The following is a 25,325-nucleotide window of genomic DNA, read 5'->3' as shown; positions in this document are numbered from 1 at the left end:
GACACTTTATTTTTTGTTTTTTTATAATTAAACGACCGAGTTGAGTTGAGGTTACCACTATTTAATGGGGAGAAAAGGGTGCCTAACACCTTCCCTTTTCTCCAACAGAGCCGCTTACCCCGAATCTCAAGGTTCGATTAATTCCTATCCATCGTGAGTCACTAAATGCCAAAATGTCATTTTTTTCAAAAAATGTACATCGGGTGACCATTCACACCCACTTACAATATGAATGATGGCGACTCCTAACCTTAGTAGATGTGGTCATCGCAATGATGAAATCATGTATCTACAGTTGCCATTTTCTATTCTGTTCTTACAAATTTGTTTTCAAACTCTGTTTTGATTTTCAATTCGTAGTTTAAGTGAATCACGATTGTCCATGTGGAACGAATCCTACTTACCCAAATTTTATCCTCATTATTTGTTCAATCTGCAATCTACAAAAGTTTTCAACGATCATGTAGTCTGAAAGTGTTTGAAAGAATTAAAAGTGATCTCAATGATTTGTTTTGTTCTCCAAACTACACTTCTACCTTCAATAAATCACTAAAATACCAATTGAAAGTATTCAAGTTCTTCACGATGTCTTGTTCCTTTTCAATCCTTAAGCCATAGAGTTGGTCTTTAAGGAATAGTTTGTTCGATAAAATCTTTTAATATAAAATTTCTCAAGCTTGTCCTATTTTCCCTTAGTGGTCTTTTCTTTCATGACGTTGTACATGACTTCATTGGAAAATATATAACTCAATGAAACTAATAACTTTCAAATCTAAATCCTCCTAAGTCTCATCCACCGTCAACATGGCCTTGAGATTCACTAATTTAGTAAGGCTAATTAGATTACTTAAGCCAATTGAGACAGCTGTATCCCAAATTTATAAAAATATATAATCCTTAAATCAATTGAGGCAGCTATAATCCAAACTTGAAGAAATCTAACTTGAACTTAAAAAGACCGATTAGATTTTGGATCGATGGCATCTTTGGATCTCACTTGAAGCTCGTACGGATGAGACGAATGAAGATATTTTTTGCATTGAAGCTCATACAAGCTCTTCTCGACATGGATGAAATTCAGAGGAGATCATGTGAGCGTAGATGTACCCATAATTGTTGAGTTTATTTGCGTTCTAAATAATTTGCTTCCCCAATTTTTCTGTCCTCTTAGTTCTTTAATTTCTTCATTAAAAATATTTCAATTGTTACTTTTTTTTTTTTTCTATTAATTGTTTGAGAGAGACATTTCCATTTAATGGGTAAGAAATAAATATTTTAGTCGGGTTGATGCAGGTAGCCAATCTCAGAAGTTAGAAGATATAAACTATCCAAATTCTTGTAAGTGATTATATTTTCCTTTCTATTTATATGATATTTCTTCTTTTGTCATTTCCTTATTTTAATTAATATATATGTGCAGGTATGTATGCAATTTAGTAGGATATTTATTTTATTTTTTTTCCTCTTATTTTCTTTATTCTTTTTGGATTTTTTTTATTTTATGTGAAGGAGAAATTGATCCATCAACATATCATAGTTTCATTTTTTTTTTCACTAAAATCAATTGGACTGATAACATTTTTAGAATTAATAAATCAAAATTAGAGATACTCCCCTATGTTTTAAAATTGATGAGATGCATCCCTTGATCTTAGTCTTCTAAATAGGCTGAGGGAAAAGATTCAAATGCCCTTATCTTCAATCTCTAGTAAAAAATCTAGATTTTTCTTCCTATAACCAATCTTCTTTATTTTCTCCAATCATCAAGGTATATCTACTCAAACATCATCTTCAATCCATCATTTTCTATGTAGAACTAATCATTTATATAATACCCTAGATTTTTCTATCCAAAATCTCATCGTTTTCAATTTTTTCAAAAATATTATTTGTTTTTTCTTCCCAAATCAAGTCATCTTCAAGCTCTTCAACTTCTAGGGTAACTTTAATCTATTTATCCTTATTTTAGTCCATCATTTTCTACCTTCCCTTTGTAGAAAATTCTAGATTTTCTTGTTCAAAATTTCATCATTCTATACTTCCTAAAAACTTCTATCTTCCTTGAGATTTGAAGGTTGAAGTAGATAAAATCTTAAGATAGTTGATGAGGGTAAAAATTTTTATCCAATGAGGTTGAAGATTGTTGCTTTTTAAAAGAAAAATATGGAATTTTTAATATTATAGGTTGAATATAAGGGAGTTTAAGTCTTTTCCACTTGGTCTATGTACAAAAACTGATGTCAAAGGATGCATGTCAAAGTTTTCAAAACATAGGGGGAGGCTATCTCTAATATTTAATAAAACATAGGGGGGGCATGTCCAAATCACCCTAGATAATTTTGATATATTTTGAATTTGTCCCCACATTTGCTCAACAGATAAATGAGCGTTGGAGCTTGATTTTACTATAAAGAAAATAGAATAAATTGATACAATGAAACACCTTTATCACTTGGAGTTAGACTTACTCTTAAAGCAAATACAATCCCTTCATTTTAGAAGCATCAATGTAGGTGACTTATATAAGTAACAAACTTAACCCAAAATACCTTGGACTGACCCAAAAACACATACACTTGGACTGAGCCTAATTGTTGTGCACTATACTTCACCATGGTGAACGGAATATTACAATGCATCATACTTACATAATACAAGTGTCTAGGAGTTATCTTAGATTGGTTACTCTCACCAATTGATCCAACACATCAACCAAAATAAGATTTTTTTTTTTTTTTAATAATTAACACCAACACTATCTTGTCAGTCCTGAAATGTTTTCAAATAGAAATTATTATTATTTTTTATCTAACTTTTTTTTTTTATTTTTATTAAACTCAAAGGGATGTAGTGTTGGATTTCTAAAAAATTAGAAATCGCACATTGGATCGGCCCAAACTGAGAATCGCACCGAATCGGAGCAGTTAGGATTACTTTGATTTTGTTTTATAGATAATCTATTCAATTCAAGGTAGAAAATTTTAAAAATTGATTGATTCAATTCGATTCTTGATTCAATGGTATCCTAGAGCTAAACTGAACCATAATGCATATAGGGGATGATTCGACAACTATACATATTAAATAATTTGATTTCATTCAATGAGTCCGACTTTAAAGCAGGTAGCTCACTTCCAAACTTACAAGAAATCATCCTCATTACAAAACACGTAAGTCTTCTTCAAGCTCTTCAATTTCTAGAGTAACTTTAATCTATTTGACCTTATTTTAATCCATCATTTTTCTACTTTACTTTTTTCGTAGAAAATCCTAGATTTTTCAACCTAAAATTTCATCATTTTATACTTCCTAAAAGATTCCCTCTTGCTTATATTTGAAGGTTGAAGAGTTGAAGTAGATAAAGTCTTAAGATTGATGAGGGTTAAATTTTTTATCCAATAAGATTGGAGATTATTGGTTTTTAGAAGAAAAATCAGGATTTTTTATTAGAGGTTGAAGATGAGTGTGTTCAAATATTTTTCCCATAGTCTATTTAGAAAACTAAAGTCAAGGGATGCATGTCAGCATGTTCAAATCATAAAGAGGTATCTCTAATATTTAGCAAAACATGGGGGGCACGTCTAAATCACCCTTAAGTTTATGCCAAATAATCTCTAAGCATGTGTTATTAATCACATGTGATAAATCATTTGTAATTGATAGGGGTGACAAATCTTAGATCTAGAATCCCCAAACTCCATCATTACAAAACATAAAAAGGTGTAGATGCTATATGATACGAATAAAACCTAGATAATATGCCAAAATACCCAAAAACTACAATATATCTCATTTGAGCCACATTGAATATATTTCATTTCAATTTTAAAAAATAAAAAGAGTAACCGTATCGATCTAGATCTAGTACGTTATACAGTTTTCATGCGTATAAAAAATTAGGTTTTTTCTAAAGATTAGGATTTTAATTTTATTTAAATATTTCAAATATGATAGATTACTAGTAGGTGGCATAAGCAAACACACATGTATTACAAAAATGAGGATTTATGTACTATTAATCTAATTTATTATAGTTTATCAATTAATATATCACAAGAATGTTTTTGTCATTTAAAATATTAATTTAGAGTAATTTCAAAATTGCATCAAACCCTTATCTCATTAAAGACTAGAAAAGATTTTTTTTTATCATTTTAAATTCCACAAATTAACTAATGTGGTTATCATAGTCAGGCAGATTTACAGTGGGGGCAATGGGGCATTTAACCCCATGAGAATTTTTTAAAATTACATGATCCTCTATACAATTTTTGATATATTTCAAATTTGCCCCTACATTTGAAAATTTTCCCCCACCATCACTCACAATTTTCAATTTATTAGAACCCCTATGTTATTTTAATAATTAAGATACCCCCTGCATTTTCTAACGGATGACCCATTTTTGACCTTGTTAGCCCCCTCATACCTAAATCCTTAATCTCTGATTGCGGTGGTCTTGAATTCGCTAAGAAGTTTTCAATTCTATAGAAATTTAATTTTAATATATTTAACCTTATCTTAATACAACATTTTGAACCTTGCCTAATCCTAGTTCAAATATATATATATATATATATATATATATATATATATATATATATATATATATGTATGGGTCCCGTTCGCCACCCTTAGTTTTACCACACACTTAACAAACGCGTTTTGTCTTACATGGGTTAGAAGTTTCGGAATGAGCTGATTTTTGGTGAGGATGATCTCTATGGTGAGGAGATCATCCTCACCAAAAATCAGCTCATTCCAAAACTTCTAACCCCATCAAAATTGATTTACAAAAAATGGACGGTCCACGATTTTTCAACGTGTAAACATGGGGCTAAACATTTCGGAATGGGCTGATTTTGGGGAGGATGATCTTCTAATCATAGAGATCATCCTCACCAAAAATCAGCTCATTCCAAAACTTCTAACCCATGTAGGACAAAAAACGTTTGTTAAAGTGTGTGGTAAAACTAAGGGTGCTGAACATTTCCCTATATATATATATATATATCAGGAAATGTTCAGCAGCAAACATTTTGGCAAAACATTTTTTAAAACATGGGTTAGAAGTTTTGGAATTGGCTGATTTTTAGTGAAGATGATCTTTACGGTGAAGAGATCATCATCATCAAAAATCAGCCCATTCCAAAACTTCTAACCCTATAAAAAATGATTTACAAAGAATGGACGGTCCACGATTTTTCAACTTGTAAACATGCGGCTAGAAGTTTTGGAATGAGCTGATTTTTGGTGAGGATGATCTCCTCGCCTTAGAGATTATCCTCACCAAAAATCAGCCCATTCCAAAGCTTCAAACCTATGTAGGACAAAAATGGTTGGCCAAAATGTTGGTCAAAATGTTTGGTGCTAACCGGGACCCATATGTTGAGGATGTTATGTACGACTTGATGATATGTTGTATTAATGAACACAATATTACAATGCATTACACTTAAATTCGAATACAGGTCTTTAGGAGTTTATCTAAGATTGGTTATTCCCACAAAATTGTTTGGCACATCAACCAAAATAAGAAAAAAAATTGACAAAAGAAAAGAAAAGAAAATCTCTAATAATTAACAACTCTAATCTCATAGTTTTCACCTAGAGCCTGCCTAACCTTACTAAGTTAGTAAGGATTTCACCCTTACTAAGGTTCCTTGGGTTCACCTCTTGGCAACCAAAAACATGATCCAATGCTTTAGGGTTGTAGAGGATAAAGTTCTATATTTTTTAAAAAAAAAGTTCAAAAAAAAAAAAAAAAAAAAAATTTACAGTTGAATTTCATTTCTAAGTTTGAGAGTTATGTTGAAGTTCAATAACCATTCATTTTCAAAACGTCACATCTAATTCAAATAGAAATTATTATTTTTTTTTATCTAAATTTATAATTAAACTCAGAGGGATGTGGTGTTGGATTTATGATGTGGTCATTTGACCAAAACAACCTTGAGTATGGCTTAAAATTTTACTATATTAGAAAAGAAAGCGGGTCACTTTCACTAATAGGTGTCATGGAACATGTAATTGATAGTGGTGCATATTGGATCGGGCCAAATTGAGAATTGAACCAAATCAGAGTAGTTAGGATTGGTTTGATTTTGTTTCATAGATAATCTGTTCGATTCAAGGTAGAAATTTTAAAAAATTGATTGATTCGATTCGAATCTCGATTCAAGGGTGTCCTAGAGTTGAACCCAACCATAATGCATATAGGGGATGGTTCAACAACTATGCATATTAAATAATTTGATTTCATTCAATGAGTCCGACTTTAAAGCAGGTAAGTCACTTCCAAACTTTGAATAAACCATCCTCATTACAAAACAAGTAAAAATTTAATATATATAAAATATTTAATTTTTTAAACTTTATGGATTTTTGCCGAAACTTTCTCTTGCCCAATTATTCCCAATATGCAACTTTGTGGCTATGATTCACTTAAGACAGCTGTACCAACAAATTAATAAATGAGACAGCTCACGAAAGACATCTTTACTGAAGTCTTCAATTGAGACAGCTCACAAAAGCAAAAAAATAAATTTGCTCAGTTCTGGGATTCACCAGTCACATGTACCACGTGAATTGAATGGCATGCTTAATTTACAAAAGTACCCTTATAAATTACCAAAATACCCTTATATGATTGTCACAAGCACTGAGTAGTCTGCGAGCAAAAATTCTATAAGCAAAAAAAAAAAAGAGTCTCACAAAAGACAGCTTTTCTAAGAGTCTTCAATTTAGACCGCTATATTCCAAACTTGAAGAAATCTAACCTGAACTCGAAAAAACTGATTAGATTTTGTATCGATGGCATCTTTGGATCTCACTTGAAGCTCGTACGGACGGGACCAATGAAGATATTTTTTGCATTGAAGCTCATACATGCTCTTCTTGACATGGATGAAATTCAGAGGTGATCATGTGAGCGTAGATGTACCCATAATTGTTGAGTTTATTTGCTGTCTAAATAATTTGCTTCCCCAATTTTTCTGTCCTCTGAGTTCTTTAATTTCTTCATTAAAAATATTTCAATTGTTACTTAAGTTTTTTTTTAAATTGTTTGAGAGAGACATTTCCATTTAATGTGTAAGAAATAAATATTTTAGTTGGGTTGGTGCAGGTAGCTAATCTCAAAATTTAGAAGATATAAACTATCCAAATTCTTGTAAGTGATTATATTCTCCTTTCTATTTATATGATTTTTCTTCTTTTGTCATTTCCTTATTTTAATTAATATATATGTGCAGGCATGTATGCAATTTAGTAGGATATTTGTTTTATTTTTTTTCCTCTTATTTTCTTTATTCTTTTTGGATTTTTTTTATTTTATTTTATGTGGAGGAGAAATTGATCTATCAACATATCATAATTTCATTTTTTTTTTCACTAAAATCAATTGGACTGATAACATTTTTAGAATTAATAAATCAAAATTAGAGATACTCCCCTATGTTTTAAAATTGATGAGATGCATCCCTTGATCTTAGTCTTCTAAATAGGCTGAGGGAAAAGATTCAAATGCCCTTATCTTCAATCTCTAGTAAAAAATCTAGATTTTTCTTCCTATACCCAATCTTCTTTATTTTCTCCAATCATCAAGGTATATCTACTCAAACATCATCTTCAATCCATCATTTTCTATGTAGAACTAATCATTTATATAATACCCTAGATTTTTCTATCCAAATCTCATCGTTTTCAATTTTTTCAAAAATATTATTTGTTTTTTCTTCCCAAATCAAGTCATCTTCAAGCTCTTCAACTTCTAGGGTAACTTTAATCTATTTATCCTTATTTTAGTCCATCATTTTCTACCTTCCCTTTGTAGAAAATTCTAGATTTTCTTGTTCAAAATTTCATCATTCTATACTTCCAAAAACTTTTATCTTCCTTGAGAATTGAAGGTTGAAGTAGATAAAATCTTAAGATAGTTGATGAGGGTAAAAAATTTTATCCAATGACGTTGAAAATAGTTGCTTTTTAGAAGAAAGATCTGGAATTTTTAATATTATAGGTTGAATATAAGAGAGTTTAAGTCTTTTCCACTTGGTCTATGTACAAAAATTGATGTCAAGGGATGCATGTCAAAGTTTTCGAAACATAAGAGGAGGGTATCTCTAATATTTAACAAAACATAGGAGGGCATGTCTAAATCACCCTAAATAATTTTGATATATTTTGAGTTTGTCTCCACATTTACTTCATGGAGGTATGAGCGTTGGAGCTTGATTTCACTATAAAGAAAATGGGATAAATCGATACAATAAAATACCTTTTATCACTTAGTTTCTCCTTTTTCTTAATCTCAATTTTCCCAAAACTCTTCCTTACTTGAGTTTCTTTGTGTCTCTACTCCCTTCTTTAGAAAATGCTTAGACTTAGAGTTAGGCAATATTTGTTTGCGCTATTTTTCAGCACTTATTGCTGAAAAAAATTAAATTTATCACTTTATGTCAAAATAGCGTGTTTGTTTACCATATATTTTCAGCGTTTATTGCTGAAAATAAGCGAAAAAAATTCAGCATTATTTTGATGTTGAAAAAAGTGCTGAAGCGGTAAGCACTTCGCTTTTTTCGATACGGATAAATATGCCCTTCATTTTTTAGCATGGACAAGTATGCCCTTATTCTTAAAAAGATATTACCTCTTATATCCCATTGATAAGTATATAAACACCTCACAAATTAATAAACCCACACCATGGCTAAATTATTTTGTCTTATATGGGTTAAAAGTTTTGGAATAAGTTGATTTTCTATGAGAATGATCTCTACAACAAGGAGATCATCCTCACCAAAAATTAGTATATCCTGAAACTTCTAATCCTATCAAAACAAGTTCAAGAACCGTAAATCGTCTCTTTCTCCTTTTTTTTGAAAACTATTTTTGACGACTTAAAATTTTCAAAATGGACTGATTTTTGGTGAGGATGATCTCTAGACCATATAGACCATTCTCACAAAAAATTTACTCATTCCAAAAACTTAAAACAAAAAAAAATTGGTTATGGTGTGAGTTGCTCTTATTAATTCATAGCAACAGTCTAACTATTGCATTTTTAATTAGAAAAGTCTCTTTTGGAGCTGTCACAACTCCAAATAAAAAAAAACTTAACTTGAAAAAAATTTAAATTTGAGTGCTAATTTGTTGCTAAACAAATCTTAGACTGGATTTACCCACATCAGTTTTGGCATCCAAAAATATGATCGGATTCCATAGGGTGGTAGAGGAAAATTTTTCAAAAATTTTGAAAATCAAATTTGAAAAATTGATTAATATTCATCGTTACATTTTTAACTTTAAATTTGGGAGTTTGGTAGTCATTTATTTTCAACAGTTTCGATCAAATTCAAAAAGTATTTATTTTATATTTTTTGAATTTTAAAAGTCATAGAGAAATTTTTTTAAAATTTTTGAAAATAAAATTAAAAAAAAAGATTAGTATTTATCATTATATTTTAATTTTTAATTTGAGAGTTTGATAGTCATCCATTTTTATAATTTCGATGAAGTTTAAAAAGTATTTATTTTTTATTTTTTTCATGAAATTTATAAGGATATAATGCTTGATTACCCATTTTGATAGTTCATGTGGACCCACTAACCCTTTGTAAGATTTGAAATCTTAGAAGATTAGTCATGATAGTCTGATTCATAAAGTCAAGTTTGTCGAGAGTAAATTAGTAAGGTGGTTTTTGTGATAAAATTATAAGAGATAGATCTGCTGGATAAATCTCTCATTAATGATTGAGACAGCTCACAAAAGACAAGTCCGACTAACCTTACTAAGTCAGTGAGGAAAAGAGAATTCACTAAGGGTATGTTTGATTGCACATGAAAATATGGTGGAAAATCAATTTCCATGGAAAATGACATTTTTCAAGTGTTTGATTGCACATGGAAATGAAAATTCATTTTCCACCCCATTCAAAAAGTCCACTAAATCATGGATTTCAATTTCCCACCCATATGGGTGGGAAAATGAAATCCACCCATATTTTCCATCCTCAATTCTTCCCTACCACCACCACCATCACTACCACCACCATTACACTAACTTTGCCGTCGTCGTAATCGCTGTCGTCACCATCGCCATCGCTGTCGCCGTCGGCTCCGTCTCCGACCACTTTCTCTCTCTCTCTCTTCTTTTTCTTCTTCTCCTTCTTCTCCATCCCTCACCTCCTCTGCCACCACCACCACCACATTCTCCCCCCATCTTCCTCACTTACCTCCGTCGTCGCCATCGTCGCCGCCACCACAGGCGCAGTCATCGTCGCCACCGTTGCCGTCGTCGCCACCACCTTCGTTGCCACCGTTGTCGTCGCCGCCACCACCTTTGTTGCCACCGTCGCCACATTCTCCCCCCTCCCTTTTCCTCGTCATCTTCTTCTTCCTCTCCCCCTCCTCTCATCTTCTTCCTCCTTCTCCTCTTCTTCTTTTTTCTCATATTTTTTCCATGATTTTATCCAAGTGAAATCAAACAATAGAATTTGATTTTCCAACCCTACCTATTTTCCACAACTAATTTTCCATGGATTTCAAATTCCATGGAAAGTGACTTTCCATGCAATCAAACATACCCTAAGCTTCATCCACTGTTAACGTGGCCTTGACATTCACTAATTTAGTAAAGCTCATTAGATTCCTTAAAAGTCAAGTTAGACAGTTGTATCCCAAATTTAAAATGTAAACATATATATATACATATAGGGTCGGGTTCCTGCAACACACATTGCGACACACATATAGACAACGTGTTTGTCTTATATGGGCAAAAATGTTTGGAATGGGCTGATTTTTTGTGAGGATGATCTCTGTGATGAGAGAATCATCCTGACAAAAAATCATCAAATTCCAAAACTTCTAACCCCATCAAAATTGATTTACAAAAATTGGACGGTCTATAATTTTTCAACAAAAATCGGACGGTCTAGAAGTTTTGGAATGGGATGATTTTTTGCCAGGATGATCCCCTCACCATAGAGATCATCCTCACAAAAAATCAGCCCATTCCAAAAATTTTTGCCCATATAAGACAAAATGCGTTGTCTATATGTGTGTCTATATGGTTGTCGTTTGAACCTGATCCATATATATATATATGGGTCCGTTCGGCACCCTAAGTTTTACCACACACTTTAACAAACGCGTTTTGTCCTACATGGGTTAGAAGTTTCGGAATGGACTGATTTTTTGTGGGGATGATCTCTATGGTGAGGAGATCATCCTCACCAAAAATCAGTTCATTCCAAAACTTCTAATCCCATCAAAAATGATTTACAAAAAATGGACGGTCCACGATTTTTCAACTTGTAAACATGGGGCTAAACATTTCGGAATGGGCTGATTTTTGGGGAGGATGATCTTCTAATCATAGAGATCATCCTCACCAAAAATCAGCCCATTTCAAAACTTCTAACCCATGTAGGACAAAAAACGTTTGTTAAAATGTGTGGTAAAACTTAGGGTGCTGAACATTTCCCTATATATATATATATATATATATGTTTGGAAGTCAATTTAAACAGCTGTATCCCAAATTAAAAAATATATATATATATTCTTTAACTTTTAACCCTAACTTGGTAAGTTCATCCTCACAAATAATCAACTTATTCCAAAATTTTTAACCCATATAAGACAAAATAATTTGGCCATGATGTGGATTTATTAATTTGTGTGGTGCTTTTATATTTATCCATGGGATATGAGAGATAATATCATTTTAAGTGTAAAAGCATGCTTGTTTGTGCCCAAAAATATGAAGGGCATACTTATCCATGTCGAAAAAAGCAAAGTGTTTATCACTTCAACACTTTTTTTCAGTATCAAAATAGTGTTGAATTTTTTTCACTTATTTTTAACAATAAGCGTTGAAAATATGGAGCAACCAACACGCTATTTTGATAAAAAGTGTTGAATTTTTTTTTAAGCAATAAGCGCTAAAAAATAGCACAAAAAAACACTGCCTTAATTTATGTACAAAAACTGATGTCAAGGGATGTATGTCAAAGTTTTCAAAACATAGGGAGAGGGTATCTCTAATATTTAACAAAACATAGGGGAGCATGTCTAAATCACCTTAGATAATTTTGATATATTTTGAGTTTGTTCCCACATTTGTTCCATAGAGGTATAAGCGTTAGAGCTTGATTTCATTATAAAGAAAACGGGATAAACCGATACAATGAAACACCTCTATCACTTAGTTTCTCTTTCTTTCTTAATTTCAATTTTCCCAAAACTTTTATTTACTTGAGTTTCTTTGTGTCTCTACGCCTTTATCTAAGAAAGACTTAGACTTGGAATTAGACTTCCTCCTAAAGATAGTAAAATCCCCTTCCTTTTAGAAGAATAAAAAAGTGAACCACTTACATAAGTAACAAACCCAAATTATCTTGGACCAACCCAAAAACACATACACTTGGACCGAGCCTAATTGTTTTGCGCTATACTTATAGAATACTTATGGAATATTACGATGCATCATACTTATGGAATACAAGTGTCTAGGAGTTTATTTTAGATTGGTTACTCTCACCAATTGATCCAACACAGCAATCAAAATAAGTTTTTTTTTTTTAATAATTAACACCAACACCACTTTGACAGTCCTGAAATGTTTTCAAATAGAAATTATTATTATATTTTATCTAACTTTTTTTTATTAAACTCAGAGGGATGTGGTGTTGGATATCTAATGTGGTCATTTGAGCAAAACGACCTTTAGTATGGTTCAAAATCTTACTACATAAGTAAGGAAAGGGGTTCACTTTCACTAATCGGTGTTATGGCATATGTAATTGATAGTGGTGCACATTGAATCGGGTCAAACTGAGAATCAAATCGAATCGGAACAGTTAGGATTGGTTTGATTTTGTTTCATAGATAATTTGTTCAATTCAGGGTAGAAATTAAAAAAAATCGATTGATTAAATTCGATTATCAATTCAAGGGTGTCCTAGAGTTAAACCGAACCATAATGCATATAGGGGATGGTTCGACATCTATACATATTAAATAATTTGATTTCATTCAATGAGTCCAACTTTAAAGCCAGTAGGTCACTTTCAAACTTTGAAGAAACCATCCTCATTTCAAAACACGTAGATTGGGATTTAATCTTGATTTTTTTTAAAAAGCATAGATTATTTTTGTTTTAGACATTTTTTCATTATTCTTTTTTATTTAATATATAAAAAATTTATTTTTTTAACTTTATCGATTTTTGCCGAAACTTTCTCTTGCCTAATTATTCCCAATATCCAACTTTGTGGCTATGATTCAATTAAGACACCTGTACCAACAAATTAATAAATGACACAGCTCACAAAATAAAAGAAAAGATAAAAAAGAGAGGAGTGCTGGGGTGACACAGGATATAGTGATTCTCACAATTCGGACGTGGACATAGATGGTCTTTACTTGTATCGTGAGGAAATACATCTATGATTATGTGCCCATTGCACGTCAGAATTGTGAGAATCGCAGTAAATACTCTGTGTCATTCTAGCATTTTCCAAAAAGATTTTACTCAGCTTTGGGATTCACCAATCACATGTGCCACGTGTATTAAATGGCATTTTTTAATTTACAAAAGTACCCTTGTATACTTGTGATAGGGACTGAGTAGTCTGCGAGCAAAAATTCTATGAGCAAAAAAGACAGCTTTTCTAGTAGTCTTCAATGTAGACAGTTGTGTCCACAAGCAGTCTAGCTATTGCATTTTTACTTAGAAAAGTCCCTTTTGTTGTCATCACAACTTAAAAAAAAAAAAAAAATTAACTTGAAGAGTGCTAATTTGTTACTCAACAAATCTTAGACTGGATTTTCCCACATCAATTGTGGCATCCAAAAATATGATCGGATTTCATAGGATGGTAGAGGAAGATTTTTTTTTTAAAATTTTGAAAATAAGATTAATATTCACCATTACATTTTTAGTTTTAAATTTGGGAGTTTGATAGTGATTTATTTTCAACACTTTCGATCAAGTTCAAAATGTATTTATTTTTTTTTTTCACATTTCATAAGTCTTAGAGAAATTTTTTTTAAAATTTTGAAAATAAAATTTATAAAAAAGATTAATATTTATCATTATATTTTTAATTTTAAATTTGGGAGTTTGATAGTCATCCATTTTTAACAGCTTGGATAAAGTTTAAAATGTATTTATTTTTTATTTTTTCATAAAATTTAGAAGGATATGACGCTTGATTACCCATTTTGATAATTCATATGGATCCACTAACCCTTTGTAAGATTTGAAATCTTAGAAGATTAGTCATGATAGTCTGATTCATAAAGTAAAGTTTGTCGAGAGTAATTTAGTGATAAAATTATAAGAGAGAGATATGCTGGGTAAATCTCTCATTAATAATTGAGAGAGCTCACAAAAGACAAGTCCGACTAGCCTTACTAAGTCAAGGAGGAAAAGAGATTCTACTACGCGTCATCCCCTGTTAACATGGCATTGAGATTCACTAAAGTTAGATTACCAAAGTCAATTGTGACAGCTGTGACACAATCCGTATATACATAAAGCTAAGTTACAACGTGTTTTGTCTTATATGGGTAAAAATGTTTGGAACGGACTGATTTTTTGGGAGGATCTCTATGGTGAGGAGATCATCCTTGCCGAAAATCAGCCTATTATGAAATTTCTAGCCACATGTTTACAAGTTGAAAATTTTTAGACCGTCCAATTTTTGTAAATCAGTTTTGATAGGGTTAGAAGTTTTTGAATGGGATGGTTTTTTGCAAGGATGATCCTCTCACTATAGAGATCATCTTCACAAAAAATCAGTTTATTCTGAATCTTTTTAATCATATAAGACAAAAACGTTGTAACTTTTTGAGTAGCTTTATGTGCTTACGGAAACCCACCCATATATATATATATATTTTCTTTTAAGTAAATTGAGATAGCTGTATTGGAATGATGGCATCTTTGGATCTCACTCTGAATCGAAATCTAGCCGAACGATTCCATTGAAGCTCGTACGGACGGAATGATTGAATATCTTTTTGCATTGAAGCTCATACAAGCTCTCTCGAACATCTTGTAAATATTCATATAAAAAATAAATTGTTTTTCAGATTTTTAAACCTGTGGGCAAGGTTTGAAGGGAACCATCATGCAAAAGGCATTTCTGTTACTTCAATTAACTTGCTTTAACTATCTCTATATCAAGATTTCCTACAAATACACAATGTACCTCTCATTGTTGAGTTTATTAATTTCTTCATTAAAAATATTTCAATTGTTACTTAATTTTTTTAATTGTTTGAGAGAGATATTTCCATGTAATGGTTAAGAAATAATTATTTTAGTCGGGTTGGTGCAGGTTGCTAATCTCCAAAGTTAGAAGATATATAAACCATCCAAAGACTAGTAAGTGATTATATGATTTTTCTTCTTTTTGTCATTTCCTTATTTTAATTAATATATATATATATATATATATATATATATATATATGCAGGCAGGCATGCAATTTATTAGGATATTTGTTTTATTTTTTTCTCTTATTTTTTATTTTTTTAATTTTAAGTGGAGGAGAAGTTGATCCATCAACATATCATAATTTCATTTTTTTTTTCACTAAAATCAATTGGACTGATCACATTTCTAGAATTAATAAACCATAGTTAGAGATACTCCCCTATGTTTTGAAATTGACGATATGCATCCCTTGAGTTTAGTCTTCTAAATAGGCTAAGAGAAAAAAACTCAAATGCCCTCATCTTCAGCCTCTATCCAAAAACCTAGATTTTTCTTTTTATAACCAATCATCTTCAAGCTCTTCAAACTCCACGGTATATCTACTTAACTTAATTTCAATTCACAGTTTTCTACCTTGAACTGATACCCTTTACATAAAACTTCAGATTTTTCCACCCCAAATTCCATCATTTTTAAAATTTTCTAAAATATTATTTGTTTTTTCATCCCAAAATAAGTCTTCTTCAAGCTCTTCAATTTCTAGAGAAACTTCAATCTATTTGACCTTATTTTAATTCATCATTTTTCTACTTTACCTTCTTAGTAGAAAATCCTAAAATTTTCAACCCAAAATTTCATCATTTTATACTTCCTAAAAAATTCCCTCTTGCTTATATTTGAAGGTTGAAGAGTTGAAGTAGATAAAGTCTTAAGATTGATGAGGGTTAAAAATTTTATCCAATAAGATTGGGGATGATTGGTTTTTAGAAGAAAAATCTGGATTTTTTATTAGAGGTTGAAGATGAATGTGTTCAAATATTTTTCCCTTAGTCTATTTAGAAAACTAAAGTCAAGGGATGCATGTCACTATGTTCAAATCATAAAGAGGTATCTCTAATATGTAGCAAAACATGGGGGGCACGTCTAAATCACCCTTAAGTTTACGCCAAATAATCTCTAAGCATGTGTATTAATCACATATGATAAATCATTTGTAATTGATAGGGGTGACAAATCTCAGATCTAGAATCCCCAAACTCCATCATTACGAAACATAAAGAGGTGTAAAACTCAGATAATATGCCAAAATACCCAAAAACTACAATATAGCTCATTTCAGCCACATTGAATATATTTCATTTCAATTTTAAAAAATAAAAAGAGTTACCGAATCGATCTAGATCTAGATCTAGTATGCTATGTAGTTTTCATGTGCATAAAAATTAGGTTTTTTCTGAGGATTAGGATTTTAATTTTATTTAAATATTTCAAATATGATAGATTAGTAGTAGGTGGCATAAGCAACACACATGTATTACAAAAATGAGGATTTATGTATTATTAATCTAATTTATAATAGTTTATCATTTAATATATTACAATGTTTTTGTCATTTAAAATATTAATTTAGAGTAATTTCAAAATTGCATCAAACCTTTATCTCACTAAAGATTAGAAAGGATTTTTTTTTTTTTTTAAATTCCACAAATTAACTAATGCGGTTATTTGAGTCGGGCAGATTTACAGTGGGGGCAATGGGGCATTTAGCCCCAAAGAATTTTTTAAAATTACATGATCCTCTACATAATTTTTGATATATTTTAAGTTTGCCCCCACATTTGAAATTTTGCCCCCACCATCACTCAAAATTTTCAATTAATTAGAACCCCTCTGTTATTTTAATAATTAAGATACCCCCCTGCATGTTCTAATGGATGACATACCCATTTTTGACCTTATTAGCCCTCTCATACCTAAATCCTTAATCTCTGATTGAGGGGTGGTCTTGAATTTGCTAAGAAATTTTCAATTTTATAGAAATTTAATTTTAATCTATTTAACCTTATCTTAATACAACATTTTGAACCTCGCCTATTCCTAGAATTTTCTTTAAGATAGCTCATCTTCTACAAAAATCCTATCTATATAATATATATATATATATATATATATATATGTTAGTTTTGAAGGTTAAAGTAGATTAGTCCTTTGGTTCAAGATTAGGGTAAAATATTTTGAACCTCATCCTAATCCATTTGTAGAAAATCCTATAATTTTCTTTCAAAAAAATATGATCTTTTACTATAAAAATCCTATATTGTTCTTTAGGTTTGAAGGTTGAAGTAGATTAGTACTATGGTTCAAGAGTAGGACGAAAAAGAAAAAAGAAAATTACCCTAAATGTTAAAAATGACCAGTTTTGAAAACATAAATCAAATAATTTTTTTTATTTTAAATTTAATGTGAGGCTATTGAGGTCATTTTGCATTAATCTACTAGAAAAGATCAAGGTTATAGAGGCACTTAGGCATTCTAGTTAGTATTTGAGAACCTTATATATACTTTCAAATGGATGCCATTTGCCCTTGACTTAGGTCTTCTCTCATAAACTAATGAGAAATGACTTGAATGCTTTTTTCAAGCTCTTCGACCATATCGGAAACTATAGTTTGCCCCCCACAAGAAAATCCTTGCTCCTCCCCTAATCAGATTCATGGGCTTGCAATTTTATTCATTTTTATAAAAAGATAATAATAATTAATAAGTTTAAATATATTGTTAGAACAATTTTTGAAGAAAATTTTGATTTCAATAAACCTCTATTACTCTCTCTCTCTCTTAGAGGTTCTAGTGGTCGAATATTAGTATGATTGAGGAGGTTATGCACTAGCACTACTATGATGATATGTTGTATGAATGAACACAATATTACAATGCATCATACTTATATTCTAATTAGGGTCTCTAGGAATTCATCAAAGATTGGTTACTCCTCCCGCCAATTGATCCGACACATCAACTAAAAAAGGAAAAAAAAAGAAAAGAAGATTTAATAATTAACAACACTACTTAGACAGTCATGAATTGTTTTCACCAAGACTCTGCCTTGTCTACCATGTTAGTAAGGATTTCACCCTTAGTCCCTTACAACGGCTCTTTGGGCTCCCCTTTTTATATGCATCTAAAAACATGATCCAATGCTTCAGGGAGTTATGTGGAAGTTCGGTTGCCGTCCATTTTCAAAACCTTGGATCTAATTCAAAATAATAATTATTATTATTTTTTTTTCTTTTTCTGATGTGAGTTTTTGGATAATACTTAAGAGGGCCGTGGTGTTAGATATCTGATGCGGTTATCCATTTGAGCAAAAGGATCCTTAGTAAGGCTCAAAATCTTACTATGTTAGTAAGGAAAGGGTTTCACTTTCACAAATAGGTGTAAGGGCATATGTAATTGAGTAACCAAGATTATCAATTTAACTCTACAAGACCTTTTTTTTCTAAACCCAGTCAACAAAAATCTCACTCTTGTAAATAAATAGATGAGAATTTTGATTAAAAAAAATATTTATTTAAAAAAATGTAGTTTCTATTGAAAAATATATTGGGGAATGTTAATGTCCAAGACTACTGTGCCTAACACTTGCTAGATGATCCAACCAGACAATGAAGATTGTACCTTAGAGATCATTAGTCTAAGATTATACTGAATAGAGGAATTAGGAAGTTATACAACTATCCTTATGTTTAGTTTTAAGAAGGTCTAATATTATCCTCATTTACTACATAACACCAATCTAGCTTGGTCAAGTTTAATATCAATGGTATCTAGTCTGTCTACTCGATCCAAATCCAAATCTTGAAGATATGTAATAGAGAAATTGATTAATCAATATGTCTCAATTTCATTTTTTTTTCCCTAAAAACAGTTGGACTGATCATACTCTTAGAATCAATAAATCATAAGTTGGACCCATCAAGTTTATGCTAAATAATATGTAAGCCCGAGTTATCAATCATGATATGACAAGCCATTTGGAATTGATAGGCCCAAGAAACCATGCCTAAATACCCAAAAATTATAATATTGTTCACTTAAGCCACATTGAATATACTTTGTTTCAAATTAAACAAATAAAAAGAATTACCTTATTGATTCTTTGATCTTCATGTAGTCAATAAAAGAATATAGATCTAGAAACCTATGTAGTTTCATGGGCATAAAAAATTAGGTTTTTCAAAGGATTAGGATTTTTTTATTTTAAATATTTCAAATATGGTAGGTTATGAGTAGGTGGCATACAAGAACACAAGTGTTTTACAAAAATGAGGATTTACGTACGATTAATCTAATTTATTTCATAGTTTATCATTTAATATATTGCAATAATGTTTTTATCATTTTAAATATTAATTTAGAGTCATTTTGAAATTATATCAAACCCTTATCTTATTAAATTTAAAAGGTATTTATCTATTTATTTTTAATTCCCACAAATTAACTAACATGGTTATGAGAGGGGCATATTTACAGTGGGGCCAATGAGACACTTGCCCCCACAAGAATTTTTTAAAATTACATGATCCTTTAGATAATTGGGTGATTTAGATATGTCCCCCTTACATTTTGTTGGATATTAGAGATACCCAACTATGTTTTGAAATTGATGACATGCATCCCTTGGCTTTAGTCTTTTAAATAGACTAAGGGGAAAGACTCAAATGCTCTTATCTTCAACCTCTAGTAAAAAATCTAGATTTTTCTTCCTATAACCAATCATCTTCAATTTCTCCAATCATCATGGTATATCTGCTCAAACTTCATCTTCAATTCATCATTTTCTACCTAGAACTAATCATTTACATAATACCCTAAATTTTTTTTACCCAAAATCTCATCATTTTCAATTTTTCCAAAAATATTATTTGCTTTTTCTTCCCAAATCTAGTCATCTTCAAGCTCTTCAACTTCTAGGGTAACTTTAATCTATTTAACCTTATTTTAGTCCATCATTTTCTACCTTCCGTTCTTTGTAAAAAATTCTAGATTTTTCTACTCAAAATTTCATCATTCTATACTTTCTAAAAACTTCTATCTTGCTTTGAGATTTGAAGGTTGAAGTATATAAAATCTTAAGATAGCTAATGAGGGTAAAATTTTTTATCCAATGAGGTTGAAGATAGTTGCTTTTAAAAAGAAAAATCTTGATTTTTTAATATTAGAGGTTGAATATAAGGGAGTTTAAGTCTTTTCCACTTAGGCAGTGTTTATTTGCGCTATTTTTTCCGTGTTTATTGCAGAAAAAAAAAATTAAATTTAGCACTTTTTGTCAAAATAACGCGTTTGTTTATTTTATTTTTTCAGCGCTTATTGCTGAAAATAAGTGAAAAAAATTCAGCACTATTTTGATGCTGAAAAAAAGTGCTGAAGCGGTAAGCACTTCGCTTTTTTCGACACGAACAAGTATGCCCTTCATTTTTTTGAGCATGGACAAGTATGCCTTATTCTTAAAAGGATATTACCTCTTATATCCCATGGATAAGTATATAAGCACCCCACAAATTAATAAACCCACACCATGGCTAAATTATTTTATCTTATATGAGTTAAAAGTTTTGGAATGAGTTGATTTTTGGTGAGGATGATCTCTTCATTAGTATATAAGCGTCCCACAAATTAATAAACCCACACCATGACTAAATTATTTTGTCTTATATGGGTTAAAAGTTTTGGAATAAATTGATTTTTTATGAGGATGATCTCTACAATGAGGAGATCATCCTCACCAAAAATCAGCACATCTTGAAACTTCTAACCCTATCAAAATAAGTTCAAGAACTGTAAATCGTCCCTTTTTTTTTTTTTTGAAAACTATTTTTGACGAGTTAAAAGTTTAAAATGGACTGATTTTTTGTGAGGATGATCTATAGACTATATAGGCCATCATCACCAAAAACTTTAACCCATATAAAACAAAAAAAATTGACTATGGTGTGGGTTGCCCTTATTAATTCATAGGGTGCTTTTATAATTAAACATCCTTCATTTCCATCGAAAATTATTTATCCAAAATTAAGTTCTTTTAATGTTGATTTAAAATTTTGGTGATTTGTATGACATTATTATTTTTAATTTGAAATTTATGGGCTTTTATAAATAGAAATTATTATTTATAAATTGAAGATTTAAATATTATTTATTATTTAAAAATGAATTGTATTTTAATTTTATAAAAATAATATATTTTATTGTGTTTGATAAGAAATAGGTATTTGAAACATGCAAACAATATATAATATAATTGTAAGGGTAACAAAGACAATTTACAAGCTTCAGTAATGTGTAACAAACATTATTCAGCATCTAAACAAACAACTTTTTCAGCACTTAAATTCAACGCTTATAAGTTTTAGAGCTTAATGCTATTCAGCACTTATTTTTTTCAGTTTAATAAACAGTACCTTAGTCTATGTACAAAAATTGATGTCAAGGGATGCATGTCAAAGTTTTCAAAACATAGAGGGAGGGAATCTCTAATATTTAACAAAACATAGGGGGGCATGTCTAACTCATCCTAGATAATTTTGATATATTTTGAGTTTGTCCCCACATTTGCTCCATAGAGGTATGAGCGTTGGAGCTTGATTTCACTATAAAGAAAACGAGATAAATTGATACAATAAAACACCTCTATCACTTAGTTTCTCCTTTTTCTTAATCTCAAATTGTCCCAAAACTCTCCCATACTTGAGTTTCTTTAGTCATAAATGTTATAAAGTAAGTTGCATTGATATTGGAGACTCATATGGTCTCAAGGGTGATTCACATTGACTTTCTTGCTTGGTTTTCGAGGCCAAGATGAGCAGCCTTAAGTCATCTTAGCCTCAAGCTGAATTTTTAAACAATGTTGCTCCTCTTCCTTGGGAAGCCCTCAGACCATATTTCATTCTTCATCTCCACCAACTCTAACCATGCTCCCCTTTTAAGACTACATAGGTTCTTAATTCCTAATCAATTGGCTTATTAACAGTTGAAATTGGAACTTTACTAAAATTCTTGATGTGATTATGTTAGTCCTATTGGTTATATAAAAACATATATAAAAGTCCACTAGTTTGATACTTAAGTCAATGGTATCTAATCTGTCTACTTGATTCTAATCCAAATCGTGAAGAATGTAAAATTTGAACTTTGCTAAAATTCTTGATGTGATTATGTTAGTCCATGATAGGACTTATATAACTTTTCTTTATGTAATCTTGTGTGGAAGTATGGCTTAATTTATTAAAGGTCAATAACAAAAATTTTACAATTCTATTGTTGTATTATTTGAGAAATCGCACAGGAAAATATGGTGGACGCAGTTGTCGGTGTTCTAATACAAAACTTGATCGAAGGTCTCTTAAATGAAGGGCGTGAAGTGCTGAAATTCCACAACCAGTATGAGAAAATGAAAGGGGAACTCCCTTTCATGCAAAGCCTTCTAAAAGAAGCAGATAAAGTGAGGATAAAAGATCAAAAGCAAACTCTAAAGCAAATTACAAGGGATCTGAGAGAATTACTATATGAAGCAGAGGACATTACAGAAGATTGTGAGTTGTTCCTGGAACAAAAAAACAAAAAGAGGAGAATCAAAGTGCATGAATTACTTCTCTCTTTCATCATTGAAATATCGTTACCAAATAGGAAAGAGATTGAGTCAAATAAATCAAGATATAGGAGATCTTCGGGAGAAAATGAAATCGTACCTGCCTTTGACTCAAAGTCTTTCAAATGAAGAACAAGCCGGAAGTAGTCGACCAATAAAATATCCAATCTTAATGAACAATGCTGAAATAGTTGGCCTAGAAGATGACGTAAGGAAAATTAAGCGGTGGATCATTGATGCACGTGGGCCCCTGCATGTCATTGGTATTGTGGGGATGGGCGGGATGGGCAAAACTACCCTCGTTGAAAAGATAAAGAATTATGATCAAGTGAAGGAGTCCTTCAAACCTGTCTTGTTTGTGACCATTTCCCAGACCTTCAAATTTGAGGAATTACTCAAGAACATGTTGAAAATGCTTCATGTAGACGACAAGGAGCTATCGAACATTGATGTACGTGGTCTACTGGAGATATTACATAAACAGCTGGATGGGAAAAGGTACTTGATTATCTTGGATGATGTGTGGAGGACAGATGAAGGGTCGTGGTGGGAGAGCTTCAAGTACGCTTTGCCTCGAACAAATAAGGGTGGTTGTGTTATTGTTACGACAAGGCATGAGCAAGTGGCTCAATCGATGGGAGCACTTGAGAACAACATACATAAACCAAAACTTCTTACCAATGGGGAGGATTGGTCATTATTTTCCAAAATAGCATTTGCAAACGATGGTGGTCATTGTCGAAATCCAAAAATAGAGCAAATTGGCAGAGAGTTGGTTGCTAAATGTAAAGGGCTGCCTTTGGCCATCAAGGTCATGGGAGGAGTGATGCTAGGGAAAGGAGACTCTATCCATGAGTGGAGGCGAATATCCGAGCAACTAAAGGAAGAGTTGGCGGCCCATGATGAGGAGATTTTCGCTCCACTACAGTTAAGCTACGAAGAGCTTCCTATGCATTTGAAGCCCTGCATGTTGTGTTTTGCAGCATTTCCAGAGGATTATTTCAAATTTGATGATATGGTGGTTTATTGGTGGATTGGTGAGGGTTTTGTTCGAGGAAGGGATGGAAAGACTGCATTTGAGATTGGATTGGAGTGCTTCGATGAATTAATCAACCGTGGCTTACTACTCGGTGTAAGGAAGGATGATTATGGCAGGAGATTTATATTGTGTAAAGTCCATGATATGGTACGCGACATGATTATAAAGATTGCCAAGGAAGAAAATTTTATGGGATTAGATAACAGGGGTAAGCTATCTTGTACAGATAGATCACGTCGGGTGGGCATTGTGAATTCACAAATGAATCAAATTAATTCCCAATTGTTGAGGACAATAATCGGGGTTGACTTGGAGGAGAGCGTGGAGGAGTTTGCCTTAAATGTTGGACCCAAATTATGCAAGTTCAAATGGCTGAGGGTATTACATGTTGACTTTGCCTACATGAACATTGATGAAAAATGGCCTTTGAAGGTGAATTGGTTGAATGGGATAGGATCTCTAACACATCTTATTTGTCTTACAATAAGATGTTCTCGTCTGGATGAACTCCCCAATTCAATAGAAAAACTGAAAAATCTTCAAGTTCTACATTTGTTCAGGTTCCCTTTTTTAAAGAGGCTTCCAAGACAGGTGACTACTTTGGAGAGACTAACTATACTGAATTTATATGACTGTGGAGGCCTAGAATACCTACCCAAGGGGGTTGGAAAGCTATCAAACCTTGAATCACTTATGGGGTTTAGGATTGTAAATTCCAATGTCGAACATGCGTGTCGCCTTTCTGACCTGAAAATGCTGATCCGACTCAGACGATTGGAGTTGTTATTTTATTTTACAGATCGCTTAAGAGAAGTGGAGCTTACAATCTTATCTGAGCTCAAACAATTGGAGTCTTTAACCCTAAATTTTTTTAGCGCAAGTGAGGAAATCGTCACGAAAGTGGATTACGAGCTTCCTCCTCTTCAGAAGCTTCAGGAACTACAATTCCAGTGGTATAGAAGAGAAAAGACACCTGTTTGGATCAATCCGACTACTCTTCCAAATTTACGACGACTTTATATTTGGAATGCACACATTACTAGGATGAGTAGGGAGTTCTTTGGGAATAACAACATAGTTTGGGACTTGGAAAACTTAGTCTTAGGTGGCTTAGCAAGATTGAAGGTGGATTGGCTTGAGATGAAGATGGCAATGCCATCCCTAAGACAGCTTAAGGTTTTTCGTTGTGACAAACTCGAGTCAGCCCCATGGAGCAATGATGGATGGTTGGACGAAGGAAGGAGCATAACAAAGAAAGTCAGGCGAGGAGGAGAGGATATAATTGAAGACGCTTTGGCAGATGTGGAGGAGGACTGAGAAAACCATGTACGTAGCTCGTGCTCGTGGTTTACTACTCTTTATTGTTTCTTTCTTTCTTGTAATAACTCTTAACTGCTACAATGATA

General features: G+C 31.8%; 1 protein-coding gene across 3 annotated transcripts; it reads left to right on the top strand.

Moving 5' to 3' along the window:
- The first annotated feature begins 868 nt into the window (after positions 1-868).
- LOC147387441 (disease resistance RPP13-like protein 4) lies at positions 869-25,325 on the top strand. Of its 3 annotated transcripts, XM_086421647.1 has the most exons (5): positions 869-1,091; positions 1,294-1,338; positions 6,803-6,927; positions 7,127-7,171; positions 22,567-25,325. In XM_086421647.1, the coding sequence occupies exon 5, from the start codon at positions 22,798-22,800 to the stop codon at positions 25,234-25,236; it is 2,439 nt and encodes an 812-aa protein (XP_086277773.1). In that variant the 5' UTR covers positions 869-1,091; positions 1,294-1,338; positions 6,803-6,927; positions 7,127-7,171; positions 22,567-22,797; the 3' UTR covers positions 25,237-25,325. The 3 variants fall into 3 exon arrangements, with proteins under 3 accessions (XP_086277773.1, XP_086277775.1, XP_086277774.1); XM_086421649.1 differs by lacking the exons at positions 869-1,091; positions 1,294-1,338; positions 6,803-6,927; positions 7,127-7,171 and adding an exon at positions 15,340-15,400 and having other exon boundaries at positions 22,578-25,325; XM_086421648.1 differs by lacking the exons at positions 869-1,091; positions 1,294-1,338; positions 6,803-6,927; positions 7,127-7,171 and adding an exon at positions 15,346-15,400.

Source organism: Akebia trifoliata, chromosome 13 (genome assembly GCF_017979445.1).
Source record: "Akebia trifoliata isolate Shusen 1 chromosome 13, ASM1797944v1, whole genome shotgun sequence".
Taxonomy (NCBI): domain Eukaryota; kingdom Viridiplantae; phylum Streptophyta; class Magnoliopsida; order Ranunculales; family Lardizabalaceae; genus Akebia; species Akebia trifoliata.
Note: the sequence above shows the minus strand (reverse complement) of the source record. Positions and strands in the feature narration are given on the sequence as shown.

Bases quoted from the DNA above. Each gene is read 5' to 3' on its own strand.
- LOC147387441 (XM_086421647.1), top strand. From the start codon at position 22,798: ATGAAGCAGAGGACATTACAGAAGATTGTGAGTTGTTCCTGGAACAAA.